Here is a 21,918-nt window from a genome sequence, read left to right as displayed (position 1 = left end):
TTAACCAAGCCTTCTTGCCTATTGGAGACTGAGGTAATCTTTTGAAGCCACACTTACGGCTCTCCTCTGACTTCCCCAGATTAACTGATGGATCGTAGCAGCATCTGAAAGGAAGGACAAACAAGAACAGCCAACACATATCCTTCCTAACCGTTATAACTGAACCTGGACTCGCTCAGGCCCCCTGGGCGCGGGGCGCCCTGAATGGGGGGGGGAAGTGACTCCTCCCACACCTTTCTTCTAAACATGCAGTTCAGGTAAGTCCAACTGCCAGTTTCCGAAGAGAAGGTGTGGGAGGAGTAACCATGGGACATACCAAAGCTAGATGTCCTGGGAGGGATTAGACGGGCCTGAGCCCCTTTGAGAGTCCAGGACTCCCTGCAGAACCCTCCTGCCGAAAGCGGCCTCCGCAAAGGCGTAGGCGTCTAATCTGTAATGCTTAATGAAGGGAGAAGGAGAGGCTCAAGCGGCCGCTCGGCAGAAGCTATAGTTTACCTTCCAGTCAGTAATATAGGTAGTCCTTGATTTACAATCCCAACTCGGACTAAAACGTCTGTTGCTAAACAATCCAATCATTAAGTAAGTCATATCCAATTTTATAAACTTTTTGCTGTAGTTGTTAAATTAATCACTTGCAGTTAAGGGACTCTTGTCATTAAGTGAATCCGGCTAACACTAATTTTGATGCATGTATAAAATATTATGGCTATATTTTGTAATCTACAAGACACTACTGGGATATAGCAGTCTCCACTCAAAGTTATCTTGCAAAAAGCATATTCCAGTAGTCGATTCTTTGCCAAATTGTTGTCACTAGCATGAAAAGAATGATCTGTGACCCTGATCTTGATGTACATTTTGGCAACAATAGCCAGAAAAAAATTCAACACATTTCTAAATTCATTCTCAAGAATGAATCATATCCCTGTGTTTATCTATATGGCTTGGCTGCAACATTCATAGCATGATAGAATGGGAATATTTTTGTGACGCTACATTTTGTTTGCTCACCTTCGGTACCTGGCAAAGATGTAATTGTACTGCTTTTTATGAAAGTATGTCCTAGGTAGAATGGCGACAAAAGAAATTTCATCAAAGATGATACAAAAGTACACAAAATAAAAAATAATACCAGTAAACATTTGTGCCTGTGAAGAAAATGACATTCTGAAATAACCAATTTATGGAAGAACAGAAGATAATTTGTCATCATGTGGTTGCTGGAATTTCCATTTTTAGATTTGGGTGTTTTCTATTCTTGGACGAATCTAGCATCATAAGGCAGAACAAAAAAAAACCAAGAAAAACTTATGCTAGACCACAAGCACGTTTAGTTGTGGCTACACATAGGTGTAAATACTTGTATTGCATTTAGTTTTAATTAGAATGGAGCCCGAATGAGTGCATTTTCCACATTTTTCTAGCTTCCTTTCTTTTTATAGATTTATGGAGCATTCTGCAGTCTCATCCTATCCTAGTTGAAGTTATGGAGATGCTGAACAAAGGGACTTAAGACTGATCCCCAAACTTAGGGCCATTGCAATGCCCCCACAGTGACATAAAAATTTGAGCACTTGGCAGCCCCACCCATACATACAGTATCAGGTTGCTTCAACTCACCCATCTACCTATATATCCCTCATCTATAGTCTCTCCCCCCCCCCCCCACATAGCTGACCTTTGCTCCTGCTGCTGACCAAGCATGCCTGACCTGGCTTTTTGTAGGTAGCTGCTGATGGCATGAGGCTTTCTTCCCAAGGTTACACATGGACATCAGAGTCTTCAGAGTGCAGGGTAGCGAGGGGACTGGGACTACTTTTGGATAGCTGCAGCTTCACACTGAGATGCTATTTTGTGCCATGCTGCTGGGTTGACTTCCAAGAGTGGCTATGGCTTTGTGCTTCTTTCAGCCCCAAAGTCATGGTATACCCAGAAGCCCTGAGCCACAATGTGGCAAGCAGCCGAAGAGCCATGCGTTCTGGGACTGCTTGCTGCCCTGCAAGGGTGTGAGCAGAGCTGCCAAAGGGCAGAGATGGAAGGAAATAGTTGAAGGGAAATGAAGGGGGGCAGTCTCTTACAACAGGGGACTGAGAAAGAAAAAATTCAGTCTGAAAAAATCAGGCCTGGAATAACTTGAATTGGGGTGGGTCCTGGGCTAGCAACAGATGAAATTCAGTTGATGATCATAATGGGAATTTCTGGAATTGCTATCACTAAGTGATATAAGTCATGTGACATCAAGCTTTATGACCAGTTTACTTGATGACGGAAATTCCAGTTCCAGTTCATATCATAACTCAAGGACTATCTTGTATATATCATCAATGACTGGATGAGATTTAAGTTTTACAAATTAAGTTTTATTTGATGTTTGTTTATACAATTTTAGGCCACCTAACTCACAGATAAAAAACAAAGGCATCATGAGTAGAAACATATAAAAAAAATACCCATATCTAACATGAGCTGAAGTTTTTTACTTTCCAAATTTGAGAATAACCAGGACATTAATTGTTCCTGAACATCATCAGAGTGGAAATCTCTGGGGAGATATCAGGACAAGCATCATGACATAATAGGAGATGATCCAAAGCAGAGCACACAAAATCCTCCTCCTCAATATTTTGCTTGTTTATTTGCAAAGAAAAGCAAATTTCTTGATTTCATTTACAGACACCTGAAATAATGTGCACAATAATCCATTAAGTATGATTTCTCCCCTCTGCTCCTCCTCCTCCTTCTCTTCCTTCTGCCTCATTGATAAAGCAGTAGGAAGTAGCATTGATTTATTGGTATTTGCAGCAATACATATAAGTCAGCTGTTTGTATGCAAAGTCTTTAGCTTAATCTTGTGACTAAGTCTATGGCATCTCAACCATCCCTTAGCTTATTCGAGCTGAGCAAAAATGTTTATGACCCTGGCTGACATTCTATCTCAGCTGACTTGGTTTGCCCTTCAGCCATTATCTGGGAAAGAACATCTGCCATGAGAAAGACCTCTCTCTCATCAGCTATCATGCTTTTTCAATGGTCTTATCCAACATCAACCCATAAACACTTCTGGTGTCTTGTCCCAGCTTTCCATGAAAAAAACAAAAACAAATAATCAGCACTAACGCTGCCTAGAATCTATCTTGGCTCACCAACTATCTATGCTTTTTCTTCCTCAAACTTTCTTTTTAAAGTCTGATGAAAGTCTTCCTTTTTTTCTACCCAAACCAATAGCATCCCTTGTCCTGAAAGAACTTCTGTTTTGTAGAAATGTGTGTTGCCAGTTATCTCCCAGACCCATGTTATCATTGAAGAAGAACAGCTTGCCTATCTTGAAATTTTAGTGACAGGATAATAGAGTGCAATGCACTGCTACATACCACCACGTTCTTTAGCAAAGAAAACTTAAGAATATTTCTTAGAATTGTTCTTAACTGATAAAGCATTTCATAATTGTCAGCACCTCTCCATTAGATAATTAGGAAAGAAAGACCACAAGACTCCATGTGTGGAAATCAAGTGTACTTTTACTAATTATAAATGATTAAAGGCATAGCGAAGCAAAATCTGAATATTTAGGCACGAAAGCGATTGATATATAGAATAGTCCATTCCCCTCCCCTTGGCATCACAGTTACAGTCCAATCATAATTCTCTCAAGTGTCAGGTGTGAGATAACTTCAAAAGGCATCACGAAGATGGAATGTCGGTGCCGTTAGTCCTGGCTATCTCCCACGCATGCGTAGTCCGACCAGCAGCTGAACTCCAGAACCTTCCTCCAGCACAATGAGTAACCCCTCCCAAATATCATGCCCTCCCTCCCCGTTTCATGGCAGCCGAAGCAGCAGCAAAGCAGAGGCTGACAATAATACTGTGGGCATTTTACAAATTATAAATAGGATACTTCTGAAAGTCCTAATTGTTCTTTGAAGAGTAGAATTTTCAGGCTTGGCTGAATGTAGGTTCTGCTTTACAATCAAATTCTAATGTGCAATTTATGATGATGTATCACTAGATTTTGAACCCCACTTACTTTTAATTTCGCCCACAGAGGGTAGTTAGAACAAAGAAGTAAGAGGTTTATTAATTATTTGCATTGCATGCTGTCTTATTCCAAAGGAGCTTTGACTGATTTGCACATTTTGATCATAGCAGTAAATGTGAAGTATATTAGGCAGAGGTAAATGGATTGTCTTTTGAAACTATGAAGTTGTGGTATGCATTATTATGTATGTATGTATTTATTTTACATAAATGAATTTATATACTTTTTTGCTCAGTATCAAAATGAGATTCTCTGATTTACAATAAAATTGAAAGTACGATATAAATTAGATATTAATCCAAGAAAAACAGGACCCAAAATGACTTACAATCATAGCAACAGTATTAAAAATCAATTGCTGAGCAATGACTATAACAAAACCATTATCTGAACTCTGTGGAAAAAAGTCAGGGAAGAAGTATTGGAGAAACGTATTCCAGAGCAAGGGGGCTACCTCAAAGGACTGGTTTATTGCTTATGCCCCTGTGATTTCTTTTAAGAATAAGAATGATGAGCATGTTTGCTTGCACTGAAACAATATACTATTCTTAAGGAATCCAGTAGACAAATTGTACAAGGATTTATAGGTCAAAATCAGCAGGCTTGCCTCATTTCTCTGCCAGTCTGTTTTGTCATGTTCTATCCAAATTGACATCTCAACTTGTATATAGGTTTTAAATGAAGACAATGATATGCCATTATTAAGACAATTGAATTTTTTTCCTATAATCAAAGAAATGCACATAACATATTTTTGTATGTTTTGTGTTTCCCAATTATCCATTGTACATCAGCAGCAGCAATAATGTCTTGTATTCCTCAGTCTTTTTAAAGCTGGCATGGCCATCTGGCATCTCTAGTTTGTATTGGATGGTGCCATCAATTTATTGGCATATAAAATAAAGTTATTGTATGTTAGCTAACATGCTCTGTTAAGTCTTCTTTCTTCGATACTGAAATTTAGATCTTTCAATCTAATGGCTACAGTGTGTTTATCCAGATTTGGTGAAATAGCTTGGTTAAAATCTTTGTTTATTATTCTGTTGTCTCCATAGTTTTATAGATACTCCATCAAATTTTGTTGCCTTTTGACTTAGTAACTAAGTTCTGATATAACTCCCATCTTCTTTTCCAAATGAAACTGGTTCACAATTTCAACTCACAACTTTTGCTTGAGGGATAGCTATCAGCAGTGTCCAAGAGGGCATTTCACAACTTCATGTTATGTACAAACCATTTTTGTTAACAGGAAAAAAAATCATTGTTAATCAAACCTTCATTAGACTGTTACAACACACACTGAATTGGACTCCCTTGAAGAACATTGGGAAGCTACAACTGCTCCAGATTGTGGTCACTTGAATACCTCTGGCTAAACATCAAGACAATCATAACACTATTACTTAGCTTCCAAGGAGAATTCAAGATGCTGATTATTGTCTTAGAGCTCCTCGTGGTTCGGAGCCTGGTATCACCTCCCAGTAACATGTTCTCCCCTTGGCAACATCCACAACTCTAGTCTTTCTCATATTCTCTTAACTAAATATTGCTATCTATAGGAAAAAGAGAAACATGCCTTTTTATTTGTTTTCTCCTTCCTCTGAAAAATTATATTCAAATGTCCCTCTGCTTTCCAATCTGCAAAAAAAATCTCTAAAGGCAATTGTTTTCTCAAACGTTGGAGAAGAATTTTTATGACTCTTCATCTGCATAACAAGGAGGGGAGAGAAGGGTTATTAATTTTGGTTAAAACGTTTTATTTAAAATTATTTTATTGTGATTTATGGCTTTGGGATTTGATTAAATTATTAAATGATGTATTTTGTTTTTTAACTAAAATTATGGATTTGAGTAATGGTATGCCATCAATTGAGCAGAAGAGCCTACAAATAAATATAATGATTAAATATTGGTTTTCTGAGGAAATCTTTATACATGATTTTGAAATAAATATAAGTTGTGGCGTTACAAATGGCCAAATACAGTTTTTACAAAGGTGACCTTTGCTGATTTTGAAAAGCTTAGCAGGGTCATATACTTGGATAGACAAGAAAGTCAAAAATGCACCCTGAGAGAAGACAGTGGCAAACAATTTCTGTAGTGTTCATTTCACCAAAACATGAATTTGTCTACCAGTGGAATCAAGATTGGCAAAACGTATATAACTTTTATTACCGTGGTAATCAAACTGACAAATGTTTCTTAATAAAGCTACATATAAGGGAAAGCATATCCATGAATCTTTAAAATGGGATCTTGGGAACTATTTATTTCCATGATGATTCTATACATCTTAGAATGCAAAACTAATTATAAAATGTAAAATATGAAATTTAAAGAAAAAACAGCAACACATCCTGAAGTAATAGCAATAGCACTTAGACTTATATCCCGCTTCACTTTACAGCCCTTCACTTTACTGCTTCGCTTTACAGCCCTCTCTAAGCGGTTTACGGTGTCAGCATATTGTCCTAACAATCTGGGTCCTCATTTTACTGACCTTGGAAGGATGGAAGCAGTGGTGGAATTCACTTACCTTCCCTACCAGTTTCGCAAATGTGAGCACACATGCTCAGGGACTTACTTTGCTTGCACATGCTGCATCTGCGCATGCGCACAGCCTTCTGGGCATGTGCAGTGCTCACGCATTATGTCGGGGCAGGTGGGCAGAGCCTCCTGCAGCTGCCATTACCGGTTCACCCAAACTGGAGAGAACCAGCTGAATACCACCTCTGGATGAAAGGGTGAGTCATCCTTGAGCTGGTGAGAATCGAACTGCCAGCAGTCAGCAGAAGTAGCCTGCAGTATTGCATTCTAACCACTCCGCCATCACGGCTACTTCATGCCTGCAGAAATATTGGAAGGCTACAAATAACATTTCAAATAAATTTGAAAATTGTATAATTGTATAATTTATACTTTCATAAATTGTATATATACATTTACATTTGTTTTGCTTGTCAGTGATCTGTAATTGTTTTCCTCTCTCCTTCAGTGGAATTTTTATACTGTGATTTGGCTTCTATGAAGTCCATATATCAATTTGTTAAAGAGTTTAAGGCAAAGAATTTCCCACTTCATATCCTGATCAATAATGGTGAGTTTTTATTATTATCATTATTTATTTATTTATTTTGCTATCAATGTCCATCTATTGAAATCCATGATGTTCCTTGAATAAAAATCATTTATAGCCCTAGAAGCATAATTATGTCACTAGTAGCAATATAACTGACTTTTTTGAACCAAACCATAAAAGCATAATTATTGGAATACGACCATCTGTGATTGATTAGTATTATAGTAACTCCAATCATGTATTTACTTTTCATGCAGTGAGATCCGCAGATATTGCATGCAGTTTGTTCAAACATACAGTATATTCTAAATTATGCATTATGGAATCTCCAGACAAAAGTTCATGATTTATTGATTTAATTGTAGCAAATCAAGTATGGCCATGTAAATAAACCTCAGAGCAATGAAATATTAAAATTCTCAAACGTTGAAGCATAATTCAGGTGATCTAAAGAGAAATATATATGATATAGATTATATAGATTATAGATTAGATATAGATTAGGCTTCTGGACTACATTGCCATATCTTTTTGTTTCTGATTTACTCAACATATGAATATTTAGTACTATAGCATGAAAGATAATTCATTCTAACAAAATATGACTGGCCTCAACATAACAACTGTAATTTGAGCCCAGATTATGTAAGCCATGCTGGTCATTAAGTAAATCACCACATGGCCTTGCCTGGTTTTACACACTTTTTTGCACAAGTTGTTAAGTGACTATAGCAGTTATTAAGCAAATCCATTGTACCTGATGGGTATTTTTTGCTGGAAACTGGATCTAAACACTGGTTTCTGGCAAAAATCAGGATCATATGAAAATAGGACCCCCCAAACAGTTGTAAATGAGGGCCTTTTCCAGGCAAGCAAAATATGATCACATGAGCTTAGATGAGTGGCCACTGGAATTTCAAAACCAAGTTAATTAGTCCTGGATAGGTCCATCATAATTTTGAATTGTCATTAACTGATTATCTCTATGCGTTTTCAGGCGTGCATTTTGCTTCAAGAACCAACTTTATGCTGTTTTGTAAACAATAAGTAATAAGTAATAAGTAAACAAAATAATATTGCACAATCTATTTTTTTAAATGAAAAGCCCTTCACTTTTATTGATTTTCTTTCTTCTTGCTTTAATAAACAAATGGACGTAGGCATTACTGCTCATGTAATCTTGCTTTTTGCTGTTAAAGCTGTTACTATTACCATTAAGATTAACAAAAGGACAAAACAAAGCTTTGACCATCACTTATTAATGAGGTCATTAAGGTGGAGTTTCTAGGACTTTGAATTTGTACTTTCTAGATTTTCTACCTGGGCCTTATGAGAGTTAGTTTAAATGTTTATATATTCTCCTTTGCTACATTTTGAACAACTTCCTTTTCTTCTCAAATGACACTGGCAGTTCCTACCAACTTTTTGGGGATTTTGGAAAGTGATAGTGTGTTTTTATGTACCATCTATTTAGCACATGAAGGAAAAGGAATGCTTGATCTCTTCCCTTTTGTCATTTCCACCAATTCTCCTTAAAAAGAAAAGGAACTACAGAAAAGGAGACAAGTTTTAGTGAATGAGTGTCAAATTTAGATATCTTGCAAAACTTGTTCCTAAATTTGTTCCTAAAGTGTTTTGCAACAGCTTAACAGTTGTTTAGAGGTAGTGAGGATTATGTCATGAGGCTTTTCATTAATAGGAATAAAACAGTCAACCAATTATTAAATTAAGAAGTTGTTTCTGAGAATTCTTAAACATATCTGTATGCAAAGAGACCTCTGCTGTGTCTGCATAATTGAAGTTTCTAAATTTATATGCTTCCATATCTGTTCTTAATGCCCCTGGTGATTATTTGTTCTGTTTATTAAATTATTGACACACACATATATATAGAATGTTGATTCTAGAATGTTAAGGGGTTGGATGAATTTGAAAGAATATTTCCTGTAGGGCATTGAAAACTTTATAGACAAATATATGAAAATTCTGAAATTAACTGTACAAAATGTCAATGGGAAGGTTTTTCTGATTAGAAAATAAATATATGACAATAAAGGTACTTGAAGGTTGACTAGAGGGAAACAGAAAGAATTAAAGATTACAATTAAAGGAGAAGAGACCCATTAATACAATGGAGTTGTCCTATTTGACAATAACACAAATTAAGGCTGTTTGGCAACCCTAAAAATGGATCTAACGTAGAATATAGAAAAGAATAGATCTTACTGGAAGAAACAGAGACTCAGGCTGATTTAAATGTGGATTTAAAAATGGATTTTTTAAAAATGCCAGATTACAAGACTAGTATAGAAAAGGATGTAACAATGAATTTGTGTTTGAGAACAAGTAATATAAAAATAAAGGGGACATACAAATAATAAATCAAAATAATGATCTGCAGAGCTTTCCTATTTTGGATCCCCCCTCCAATTTTTGGGATGTGTAAAACTAGGGAAGTTGATCCTGAAAGGAGATAAAGAGAAATTAAAGTTTTGTTTATAAGTGGGGAGAAGGTTTTTTTTTTTTTTTTTTTGCTTTATTTCTTAGTGAAAGTGATAGGTTAAAATATACATGTTACTATTTCTGGTAACTCTTAGTAGCCTTTTGCTGATTGAGTTTGAATGATGAGTTTTTACAATTTCATTATTAATAAGGAATGACATCAGGAAATAAGAGCATTTTTAAAAATTGAAGTACTAGTTAAGATACTGAAATTGTTTATACTTGTCTGGAAGAAGAAGTAGATATTTTTCCTGCTTTTCTTTCTTTTTTCTACCTTTCTTTACTCTTTATATTTTCCTTAGTTTGTATTAATCTTTCTAAGTATATAATTTAATGAAATTATTATATTATTAAAATAAGCTTTGTTTCTCTGCTTTGTTCCTTTAGTAATTGGACTGTATTGTTTGTAAAACTGAATACAGTTAAATGAATATAGAATTGATTTAAAGTCATGCACCCACAATATCCAAATTAAAAAGCTTATTCTTCCTGGTTTAGATTGGCTTCAGTAATTATATTAGACAGAGAAGCACTTAAGTAGAGTGCTATTTTTAGTTTCATATTAGTTTATGCATTGATTGTAATTTCTATCTCTTGTTTTTGAGATTTAAAGATATATGGTGTGGCCAAATGTCACCAAGCATGCTGGTTTGGTTCTAAGTCTGTGAAGAGCTAGAGAACAGTTTTTCTGGGATAAATAGTAATTCTTTTTTGTCGGAAGAGGAAATGGAATAAATTCACTTTCATAATCCTTGTTGTCTGAGAATTACAGAAAAGTTCCATAGAATATCTACAGGATGACTACTTTAACTAACAAATTTCATTGTATACATAATATATAATGACAATAAAGGCTATACTATTTTATAAGACTTCTATAAACATTTTTAGTGCATATGATGTCTCTTTCATTTGGAGAATTGATATTTTTTCTGTTCTGCCAGGCAATAATTTATTTTCTCTAAAAAGGTACAATCATATTTTTATATGAATTAAGTTAACATATTGCTGAATGTTTGGCGCATTGGCAATGGAATATTATTTATTGCCATTGATACTTATATGGGTTTTTTTGCTCTGCTTTCTCTAATGATACATCTTAAATCCATAATGCCTTATCTACTGTGGGCTTCAATGGGGGAAGAATAACAAGGTCTGTTAGATCTTACAGCAATCCATGATCCCATCAACCAAGTATCCTTCTAGACCACCTATGAGGATTGGGAATTGGGTGTACCATTTTTAAATGATTCTATTCTTTCCTAAGTAGTCGGTGGTTCCAGATAGTGTGTATGAAGGGTGGACTCAGCATCTCCCCATTTTATTAAATATCTCCATGAAGTCAGTAGGGGAGGTCCTCCAATATTTTGGCCTTCAGTATCATATATTATGTTAATGTTCTACATCTCTGCACTTGAATGTTCAAGAAACATGAAATTTGTGAGGTAGCACCTGGAGGTTCTAAGGATCTGGATGGAGAGAATCAAGCTGAGACTCAACCCTAGCAAAATGGAATGGCTGTAATATCAGAAGCTAATTGGTTCTGGATAATGCCACTTTTGGTTTTAGATGAAGTTGTTTTTCCCTAAAAGAACTGGTATAGAATCTAATCGAACTCTTGGACTCTCAGCTTCTGCTGGAACAACAGGTGGAAACTTTCTGGAAGGGCCTTTGCACAGTTGTAACCATTCTGAAAAACAAGGCATTGACTACAATAATTAATGTCCTTGTCACCTCAGGAGCAGACTATCATAATATGCTTTATTAAGGGACTGCCCTTGAGAACCAGCCAGAAACTGAAACCAATGCATAATGCCCAGCCCATGTGTTAACACAGACAACCTGGTATTGTCAGACAACATTAGTATTGTGGAATTGAATTATTTTAGGGTTTGTTTCTGGTACAGTTCAAAGTACTGATGATTATATATAAAGTCCTACATAGCTTGGGGCTTGGTTATCTTCAAGATTGCCTAGTCAAAAAGTACTTGGGAAGAATGTCTGTTGAGGGTCCCTACACTGTGTGAAGTACAATGAGAGAGGACTCAGAAATTGGCACTATAGGTAGCTGTTCCCACCCTTTGAATGCCTTCTCATCAAAGAGAAGAACTGCACCCTCCACCAAGTATTTAATAAAGTTTTCAACAATGTAGCTTAAAAAATATTCACATAAATAAAAGTATGGGAAATCCTAAATCTGTGTGCCTATTGTTATAGCTTCCGTGTTGTTATTTTAATTAATTTAAAGATATTTGAATTAAGTTAACTGCATTTCAATAAACAAAGTATTATAATTTCTTGTATGTTCTCCATGGTATGCTACAGCGCTTAGGGTAATTATGATTGAATGCTACAGAACATATGTAATAAATACATACATAATTTAAAATACATAATTTAATCAATAGTCTATAGAATCAAATATATAATTATATGAATTGCCTCAGAATCTTGATTCTTGATACTCTTAATGGCAGAAGAATAATGCCTAAATAAAGTCTTTCTTTTACGTACACTATATATATTATTCATAAACACTTTTGCTGCTGCCTTACTTTCTCTGTTAATGTCAGATTAATCAAAGTCTTTTGAAATCAAACTCACTAAGCTAAATTAGCAAATTGCACATAAATGGCAGTTCTATCAAAACAAGGATTTTAAAAGTAAAACCCACATTCTGTATGATCCCATTCCTGCTTCTAAATCAATCTGTTAACAGAATAACAGGATTTTTAAACATGGCATCTTCAAAGTGTTTTTAGACTAAAACTTCCATGATGCCCCTCCACATGACTATATGCTAGATGAGGGAAGGATCAAAAACGATTGGAATTTTACTTATTTGTACTTGTTTGAAGAACATGGTCTCTGAATACTGTTCTATTCTTTAGAATAGGGCCGTCAAATTCCAGGGCCATGGGCTGGATGCGTCACGTCCTGACCACGCCCATGCCTGGTTTAGCAAAGGGGGGGGGAGTCCTGGTAAGTTACATGATGCCGCCGTGACGATGTGAGTTTGACACCCCTGCTTTAGAAAATGTAAAATTCTAACTCAAACTCTAATGATCCTTTTTGTAAATAGGAACAGTGATACTGCAGTGGTTTTCCTAACATAGAGGTATCCAAGAAAAATAATGACATTGGATTTGATAAAAAATATTTCACAATTATTGTTAGTTTAAAAACAGCTTTTATGGTAGAGGTTCATTCTTTTAGGACCTACATTTCCTTGGTGGTCAATCTGGGATACATTTTTAAAGGCACCCTGCTCCCATTACTCAGGAGCCTTGGGAAAAAGCTGTTCTTAAATAGCCTTCCAGCATTTCTTGGTATATGATCTTGCATATATTTATGTATGCATGTATATAGGAGCTTTATACATGTATGTATGCATGCAGGTATATAGCTGCCCAGTTTATTGAAGGCAACGTTGCATAATCTGTAGTAGCTCTGACAATGGTAAAGGTGGTGGAAAGTACTTAGCTTGCTAACCTGCTATCCAGAATATTCACTTTGGGTACTAAAGCTAAGACCTGTAGAGTGGAGGGAGGGGAAAAGGGCAAAAGGACAAGGCAAAGATCAAGAATTAAATTTTCTTAACAAATAAATAAAAATACAAAAAATAACACATACCACTAAATCAAACTGAAAAACGTGGATACTTTAAGAAAAAAATATCCATCTGACTGACTGAATGGCAAAATAAAGCATTATGTGCTTCTAGCTGAGCCAATAATTATCTCTGTGATGGTAGTTCTCTTTAACCATAAGTAATGCAGCCTAGCGAGATTGAATACTGATTCTGTGCTAATTTTTTTTTATATAATCCCAGTATTATGTCAGGTTGCCAAAGCTTTGCTGTGTTCAAATCCCATCTACTCCTATAATTTGTTTGGGCTTTTGTCTGATAAAGAGGCCTATGGAGAACGTGATCTAGCCTAGTTATCTTGGTGTTTAAGAGATTAATCACAAAGATTAATGATTTAATTACAGAAATTGCCTTAACCAAGAATCTCTAGTTCAAGGCATTGAGAAGGTAAGCAACAGACTGCTTTGCAATGTTAATAACAGCAAAAAGTAACCAGTTGAAACATTTAAAGACAAGGGTGTCAAACTAGATTTCATTGATGGCCGCATCAGGGTTGTGTTTGATCTCGGGCCCCCGGATATGCATGGCCAGGGTGGGTGTGGCCAGCTTGACATCACTCATGTTGGGGCTGCCTGTGGTGGCCCGAGCGGTCTACCAGCGAAAACAGGCTCCTGAGCTCTGTTTTTGGCTGCAGTGGCCTCTGCCAGTGAAAAGGAGGGTTGTCCATGGTGCTCGCGAACTCTGTTTTTGCTGACAGAGGCATTGCGGGCCGGTCCTTTGCTGTTTCCAGGGCTGCCCAACAGGCCAGATCTAAATACCCTGCGGGCCTGAGCAGGCCCCCGGGCCTTGAATTTCACAGCCCTGTCTTAAAATATCAGGTGTTACATTGCATGGAATTTGACCTGGCATTTTTCCATACACATTTTTTTTTTTACTTTGTGTAAATAACCAAGATTCTTGCAGCATTAATTTACAATAGTACTGGTAGCAACTTTGGTAATAGCTGGGATGATCTTGGTCCTTCATTTAGGCAAAGGGAATTGTAAATGTTTAGTTGTAATGTAGGCTAGTGCTAGTCATACAAACAAATTGTAGACTTTTGTCCTACACATTGTTTGAATGAAACCATGGATGTTAATGTCAGCTAATCTGCAATCGTGTGATTCATGGTTATGTTCATCTCATCTGCTTTGTGTACCAGTTAGCATACCAGTTCTATTTTAATCAGTCAATATCAATACACTCATTTTTTTTCTTCTAAAACCTAATTAGAATAACTCACAAAAACAAATAAACAGGCATTGGGAGAGGAAAGTTCTTTGGCCAGATAAATGTTCATTTAAATTCAAAAGAAGGGTGATTTGAAAAGATGAAAGGTTTGAAACTCAATTTTACTGTCTTCTTTCTAACTCCATTAATACTGTTTTAAAAATCAATTGGGCATATGTTGTCGCATCCAAGACAACCAGATATAGTCACCACCTCTAGAAACAACAGATGCCCTTCAACCAAGTAAAAATATGTTCGTAATTATTTTGCTGCTGTAAGATGTGGAATGGCACTCAGTGCTCTATGGGATCATTATATATCTGCTTTTTTCTCTCAAAAATGTTATCTTTCCTAGGTTAAACCAACAGACAGGAAAAAATTAAAGGCAATTGCAAGAAACAAAACAACACTCTAATTACATTGTACAGTACGTTTATTAGGATTTGTATGCCGCCCACTCTCGAGAGACTCAGGGCGGTTTACAGATAAAGCAGGGAGGGGGAACATATAAAAATTAAAAAGAACAGACAATTAAAATCGCACAACATTCATATAACTTAAAGTGGAGCTGAATAAATCAACAGCCCCAGGCCTGCTGGAACAGCCAGGTCTTAATCACTTTGTGGAAGGCCGGGAGAGTAATAAGGGTCCAGATCTCCATGGGGAGATCGTTCCATAGGGCCGGAGCAGCTACAGAGAAGGCTCTCCCCCAGGGAGTCGCCAGTCGACATTGACCGGCAGATGGAATCCGGAGGAGGCCTAATCTGTGCGATCTTATAGGTCTCTGGGAGGTAAATGGCGGGAGGCGGTCTCTCAGGTAGTCAGGTCCTAAACCATGTAGGGCTTTAAAAGTAACGACTAGCACCTTGAAACGTGTCCGGAGACCAATAGGAAGCCAGTGCAGCTCGCGGAGGACAGGTGTAACGTGGGTGTACCTAGGTACCCCCACTATCGCTCGTGTGGCTGCATTCTGGACTAACTGAAGTCTTCGAACACTCTTCAAGGGCAGCTCCATGTAGAGCGCGTTACAGTAATCCAGTCTTGAGGTGACGAGGGCGTGAGTGACCATCCGAAGGGTCTCCCGATCCAGGTAGGGTCGCAACTGGTGCACCAGGCGAACCTGGGTAAAGGTCTCCCTGGTCACAGCCGACAAATGGTGTTCTAAAGTCAGCTGGGGATCCAGGAGGACTCCCAAATTGCGAAGCCTCTCTGAGGGGCGTATAATTTCACCCCCCAGCCTGAGAGATGGAATAATTGGCCAATCTTTGGGAGGGAACATCAGAAGCCACTCGGTCTTGTCTGGATTGAGTGCCAACTTGTTTGCTCCCATCCAGACCCTAACAGCCTCCAGGCACTGGCACATCACTTCTACTGCTTCACTGAGTTGGCACGGGGCGGACAGATACAACTGTGTGTCATCTGCGTATTGGTGGTACTTAATCCCGTGCCAGCGTATGAACTCACCCAGCGGCTTCATGTAGATGTTAAATAGGAGGGGGAACAGGACCGAACCCCGTGGCACCCCATAATTGAGGGACCTAGGGGTTGATCTCTGCCCTCCAACCAACACCGACTGCGACCTGTCCGAGAGGTAGGAGGAGAACCACCGCAAGACGGTGCACATTTTGCCGCCCGTATTGCCATGAGATAGGTCCTGATATAGACTCTCATCAGTGCTCGGTCGGATTCAGAGTTACTAGCCCTCCAGCGGCGCTCTAGGCGTCTCTTTTGGTGCTTCATCTCCCGGAGTTCCTCGGTGAACCAAGGAGCCCTCCTGGATCCACTACCTCGGAGAGGCCGTAAAGGCGCAATCCGGTTTAGAGCCCCTACCGCCGCTGTATTTCAAGCAGCGACTAAGGACTCTGCCGGACTGTGGACGAGAGCATCAGGTATTTCACCAAGCGCCGTCTGAAATCCCATAGGGTCCATCAGGCGCCTGGGGCGGAAACACCTAATCGGTTCCCCCTCCCTACACTGGGGGATTGGTTTCCGAAAGTCAAGCCTCAGTAGGAAGTGATCAGACCATGACAAGGGCAAGGTCTTAATGCCCTTCAAATCTAGATCACGTCTCCACTGCTCCGAGAGGAATACGAGGTCAAGCGTGTGACCCGCTGTATGAGTCGGGCCTTGAATTACCTGGGTCAAGTCTATGGCTGTCATGGAAGCCATGAACACCTGAGCCCCGTCAGAGCGTTCGCCCAGCGACGGCAGGTTGAAATCCCCCAGCACTATAAGCCTGGGGAACTCAAATCGCCACCTCGGCTACTGACTCGAGGAGCCCAGGCAGGGCTGTTGGGAGGTAGGTACGTTAACAACAAACCCAATTCACCCCCAAGGTCCAACTTCACCAGCAGGGACTCACACCCGACAAGCTCCGGAGCAGGGATCCTACGAGGAACTAATGACCTTCGGATGATGACTGCCACTCCCCCACCCCTTCCCTGCGGTCGTGAAAACCTTCTGGGCACATTTCAGTGAATGGGACTCCTCCCTCATGGCCCAGCCAGGTTTCAGTAATACATGCCAGGTCTGCCCCCTCGTCTAATATTAGGTCCTGAATGAGGGGAGCTTTATGGAACATAGACCTGGCATTTAGCAACAGCAGCCTGAGACCAGGGCCCTGAGTACTCTTGCCATCTGGTCCTGGAGTGGAGCTGATAGGGGCGGAAGGGGGGATCGCTGTAACGTAGCAAACCCTCCTTCCCCGGTAATGGCTAGCCCTATAGCTCCCGTCAAACCTGCCTTTCCCAACAATGACCGGGACGCACCGGCCCATCCCCGCACCCGTCGGCCCCACTTTCCCTCCCGTAGCCTCCGTTCTCCCCAGCAGGCCATTCAAACCATACATTCTGGGACAAGAGGCGGGTCCAGGCCCCCATCCACTTCTGCTTCTGCACTCAGTGGAGGGGGCACCAGGCCGCACTCTCAATCCCTCCATGCACACCGGCCAAGTATTCTCCACATGCACACTCCACTATTAATAAAATATTAAGATATACAAAAACAGATAAAATTTTAAAATTAAGTCTAAAACACGTGGGAACATTCTCTCAGTCATCCATACCAACATACACTCCTACACTCAGCAAACAAAGATGGGCGCCGTTCTTGGGGCGTCAAGCGGTTGGCGCAGCTTTGAGCTAAATAATTGGTAATAGTACAAGAGAGGAAGGACTTTGTACTCAGGAGCTTCTCCTCCACTGAGTCCAGTAGAAGAGGCAGAGTTCTACAGTTTAAAGTGCTACAGTTTAGAGTGGATGGGGGGTTGACCCCAGTCGGGGAGGGAGAGGGCAGATTCCCTACCCACGTCCTCTTCGTTCTCCGCTTTCCCTTTCTGCAAAGATTGAAAATACAGAGTGGCATGCAAGGTTCTCGATGAAGGCGGGGGTCGAAGGACTCCATGGCCGAGCAGCAGCAACCGAGAAGGCGAGGGGGAGAAGCTCTCGTGTCCACATTGGTGATCTGGATCGGACCAGAAAGCAGAGGGAGGAGTAGGCAATGGGAGCAGGCGTCGTGCCCGAGCCAAATAATGGTGATGAAAAGGCGACAGACGTTTGGTCTTCCGCACCCAATTCTCTCCGAAGTGATAGTCCTAGAGACGAAAGCGAGGATGGGAGCAGTCGAGAGGTGGAAACAGTTTGGGGGGGGGGCAGTGTCGTCTGGGGAAGGCAAGCCAGAAGCAATCACGGGTGGTAATGGCAATGGTAGTGAAGTCGGAGGCGGAAGTCAGCCACGGTGATCACAAGCCGAGATTACAGCAGCCGGGCCGTAGCAATGATGGCTAAAGTCAGAAAGGGCCACAATGGAAGGGGGGGGGAGCGTGCTTCATCAATAAGAATTGATGAAGCGATATAATGCACTTTTTCTCATTTGAAAAATTTAGACTAAAATTCCTCTATACTTGGACTTTACGTAGAAAACTGCAAATTGTAGCATTATATTGTAAATTCCTCCACATCCTATACAAATAGTTAGAAGAGTTAATTAACAAGCTGCTGTAATTTGTATGTAATCACTTTCAATTTGAGCCTTTTATGTATATTCTGTTTGTAATAATTAAAATAATGAGAAAATGGCAGTTGGACTTAGCTGAACTGCATGTTTCGAGGAGAAGTGTGGGAGGAGTAACCATGGGTATTAACCAAGCCTTCTTGCCTATTGGAGACTGAGGAAATTTTTTGGAAGCCACACCTCCTGCTTTCCTGTGGCTACCCAGATTAACCAATGGATTGTAACGGCATCTGAAAGGAAGGATAAAAAAGAACAGCCAACACAAATACTTCCTAACCGTTAGCTTGAACCTGGATGTGCTTAGCGCCCCCCCCGGCGCGGGGCGCCTCATTGGGAGGGAAGTGACTCCTCCCACACTTCTCCTCGAAACATGCAGTTCAGGTAAGTCCAACTGCCAGTTTTCGAAGAGAAGGTGTGGGAGGATTAACCATGGGACATACCAAAGCTAGATGTCCTGGGAGGGATTAGACGGGCCTGAGCCCCCCTGCGAGTCCAGGACATCCTGTAGGACCCTTCTGCCGAAGGAGGCCTCCGCAGAGGCATAGGCGTCCAATCTGTAATGTTTAATGAAGGGAGACGGGGAGGCCCAGGCGGCCGCTCGGCAAATCTCTTCTAATGGAGCCTGGGTGGACCAGGCCGCTGAGGTGGCTGCACTTCTAGTGGAGTGCGCTGTGATACCCTGCGGGACCTGGAGACCCCGAGCCTGATAGGCCTGTGAGATGGCCGCTCTGATCCATCTGCTGATGGTGGCCGGGGAGACCTTAGCCCCTCGGGTGGATGGTTGAAAGGACACGAAGAGAGCCTCTGAGCGCCTAAAGGACGCCGTGCGCTTCAAGTAGATGCGCAGCGCCCTTCTAACGTCTAACTTATGCCAGGATTTCTCCCTCTCCCCGGAGGGATGGGGACAGAAGTTCGGAAGAATGATCTGTAACCCTCTGTTGAAGGGGGAGTTGACCTTGGGCATGAAGGAAGGGTCGAGTCTGAGGATGACCCTGTTATCTAAGAAGGTACAGAGGTCCGCTCTGCTGGAGAGGGCGTTGATCTCCGAGACCCTTCTGGCCGAAGTGATGGCGACCAGAAAGACGACCTTAAGGGTCAGTAGCTGAAGGGAAACTTCCTTCAAGGGCTCGAACGGTGCCTCCGTTAGGGCCTGGAGGACGTGGGCAGGTCCCAGGAGGGGAATCGATGGACCACTGAGGGTTTCAGATTCGCCGCCCCCTTGAGAAATCGTCTAAGAACCGGATGTTGGGACAAGGGAGGAGCGTTCACCCCCCCCCCAGGACCATAGAAAGGGTGGAGACCTGGTGTCTAAGGGTACTGGTTGCTAGGCCCTTCTGATGACCCTCCTGGAGGAAGTCCAGAACTTGGGGAACCGAGGCCATCGTTGGACAGAGGCCCCTACCCCGGCACCAGTCTGAAAATGCCACCCAGGAGGCGTTGTAGATACGGGTGGTGGACTGCCTCCTGGATGCCTCTACCACCTTGATGACCTCTTCGGAAAAGTGAGCCTGTCTTAGTTGTTCCCGCTCAAGCGCCAGATGGTCAGATGGAGCCACTCCGGGTCCGGATGCTCTAGGGACCCCTGGTGAAGTGCCACCTCCCCCGCTGGGATCCTCCAGGGAGGAGCTGTGGACAGGTTCACTAGATCTGCCAGCCAGGGGCGGCGCGGCCAAAAAGGAGCTACCATTATCAGCTCTGCCCTCTCCGCTACCACCCTCCTCAAAACCCCGGGAATGAGGGGAAGGGGGGGGAAAGGCGTAGAGAAGACCTGGTGGCCAACTGCACTGTAGAGCGTCCGTGTCCATGGCTCCCGTGGTCGGAAACCTCGAGACGAACTCCGGCAACTGGGCGTTCTGCGGGGTCGCGAACAGGTCCACCATCGGATGGCCGAACTTCTCACAGATCTGGTGGAGGATCGAGGGGTGGAGCTGCCACTTTCCGTTGTCAATCGTTTCTCTGCTGAGCCAGTCCGCCTGGTGATTCTCTGTTCCGAAGATGTGCTCCGCCCTGATGGACAACAGGTGTCTCTCTGCCCAGTTTCCCAGTCGCAGCGCCTCGTCGCGAAGAGCCTTGGAGTGAGTGCCGCCCTGTCTGTTCATGTGTGCTTTGGCCGCTACGTTGTCTGTCAGGACTAGGATGTGTTGACCTCTTACTATGCTCTTGAAGTGCCGAAGGGCCAGGTGGATGGCTCTGAGCTCCAACCAGTTGATGTTGTGTTTTAGATCTGCTGGAGTCCAGCGGCCTTGGGCGATCTGGTTCTCCAGGTGGGCCCCCCAGCCGAAGAGGCTTGCATCGGTGGTGAGCGTCATCCTTGCCGGTTCCCTGAAGAGGCAGCCTCTGTTCAGAGCTGGCGACAGCCACCAGCGGAAGGAAAGTAGCGCCTGGGGTGACACCCGGATCTTGAAGTTCGAGTCGCTCGTCCCGGCCTTCTGATGGGGCAGTAGGAGCCACTGGAGCTCCCTGGCGTGAAGTCGGGCCCACGGCACGATCCCTATGCACGAGATGAACTTCCCCAGGAGCCTGGAAAGAAGAACTACAGGGACAGAGCGTGACTTGCGAACCTCATGAATCACCTTAACGATGCTGTCCTTGCGATCCTGGGAGAGAAAGACCTCCCCCGCCACGGAGTCGATGATGGACCCTAGATGAAGGAGCCTAGTGGAGGGCACGAGGTGACTCTTCTCCAGGTTAATGGAGAACCCCAGGGATCTGAGGGTGTCGATGGTAGTACCCAGGTCCCTTGCAGCCGAGTCAGGATACCTGGGTAAGACAAGGATGTCGTCTAGGTAACAGAATAAACGGACAGGTAGGGAACGTAGGTGACCAGCTGCTGCTACGAGCACCTTAGTGAAGGTCCTGGGAGCTGAGGCTAACCCGAAGGGCAAGGCCCTGTATTGGAAATGGTTCCCCTCATGGGAGAACCTCAGGAATTTACGGTGCTCGGGGGCGATCCTGATATGGAGGTATGCCTCTGTGAGGTCGATGGATGCTAGAAAGTCGCCCGGCCGGATGCCTTCTAGGATAGATTTCAGTGAGGCCATCTTAAATTTGCGGTATACCACCCTGAAGATGAGTAACTTTAGGTCCAGGATGGCTCTCCACCCCCCCGAGCTTTTAGGGACTAGAAAGAGGTTCGAATAGAACCCTGAACCCTTCTCCCCCTCTGGGACCCTCTCGATGGCCCTGATCTCTAGGAGATGTTTAATGGCCTTGGCCTTAAGGGCCCTCTTGGTCGGGTCTGAGGAGGAGGAGAAGGTGCGGAACCTATTGGGGGGAAGGGAGCGGAACTCCAGGTGTAGCCCGAGCCTTACCGTCTGGAGTACCCACTCATCCGATGTGATACGATCCCAGGCATCCGCAAACATGGAGAGGCGACCGCCGATGGGGTGATCCGGGCCCGGATCACTTGAATCTGCGGAAGGGGTGACCGCC

At 42.1% G+C, this 21,918-nt stretch overlaps 1 protein-coding gene across 2 annotated transcripts in view; it reads left to right on the top strand.

Moving 5' to 3' along the window:
• DHRSX (dehydrogenase/reductase X-linked) overlaps positions 1-21,918 on the top strand; it is a 154,411-nt gene that overhangs the window by 88,822 nt on the left and 43,671 nt on the right. For both annotated transcript variants that reach the window (XM_087726653.1, XM_087726651.1), the window contains exon 4: positions 7,032-7,133. In XM_087726653.1, coding sequence (XP_087582779.1) covers positions 7,032-7,133 — 102 coding nt within the window. The remainder of the gene's footprint in view (positions 1-7,031; positions 7,134-21,918) is intronic.

This window comes from Thamnophis sirtalis, unplaced genomic scaffold (assembly GCF_051295495.1).
Source record: "Thamnophis sirtalis isolate CommonGarterSnake01/CBP01778 unplaced genomic scaffold, rThaSir2_p1.2 scaffold_12, whole genome shotgun sequence".
Classification (NCBI taxonomy): domain Eukaryota; kingdom Metazoa; phylum Chordata; class Lepidosauria; order Squamata; family Natricidae; genus Thamnophis; species Thamnophis sirtalis.
Note: the sequence above shows the minus strand (reverse complement) of the source record. Positions and strands in the feature narration are given on the sequence as shown.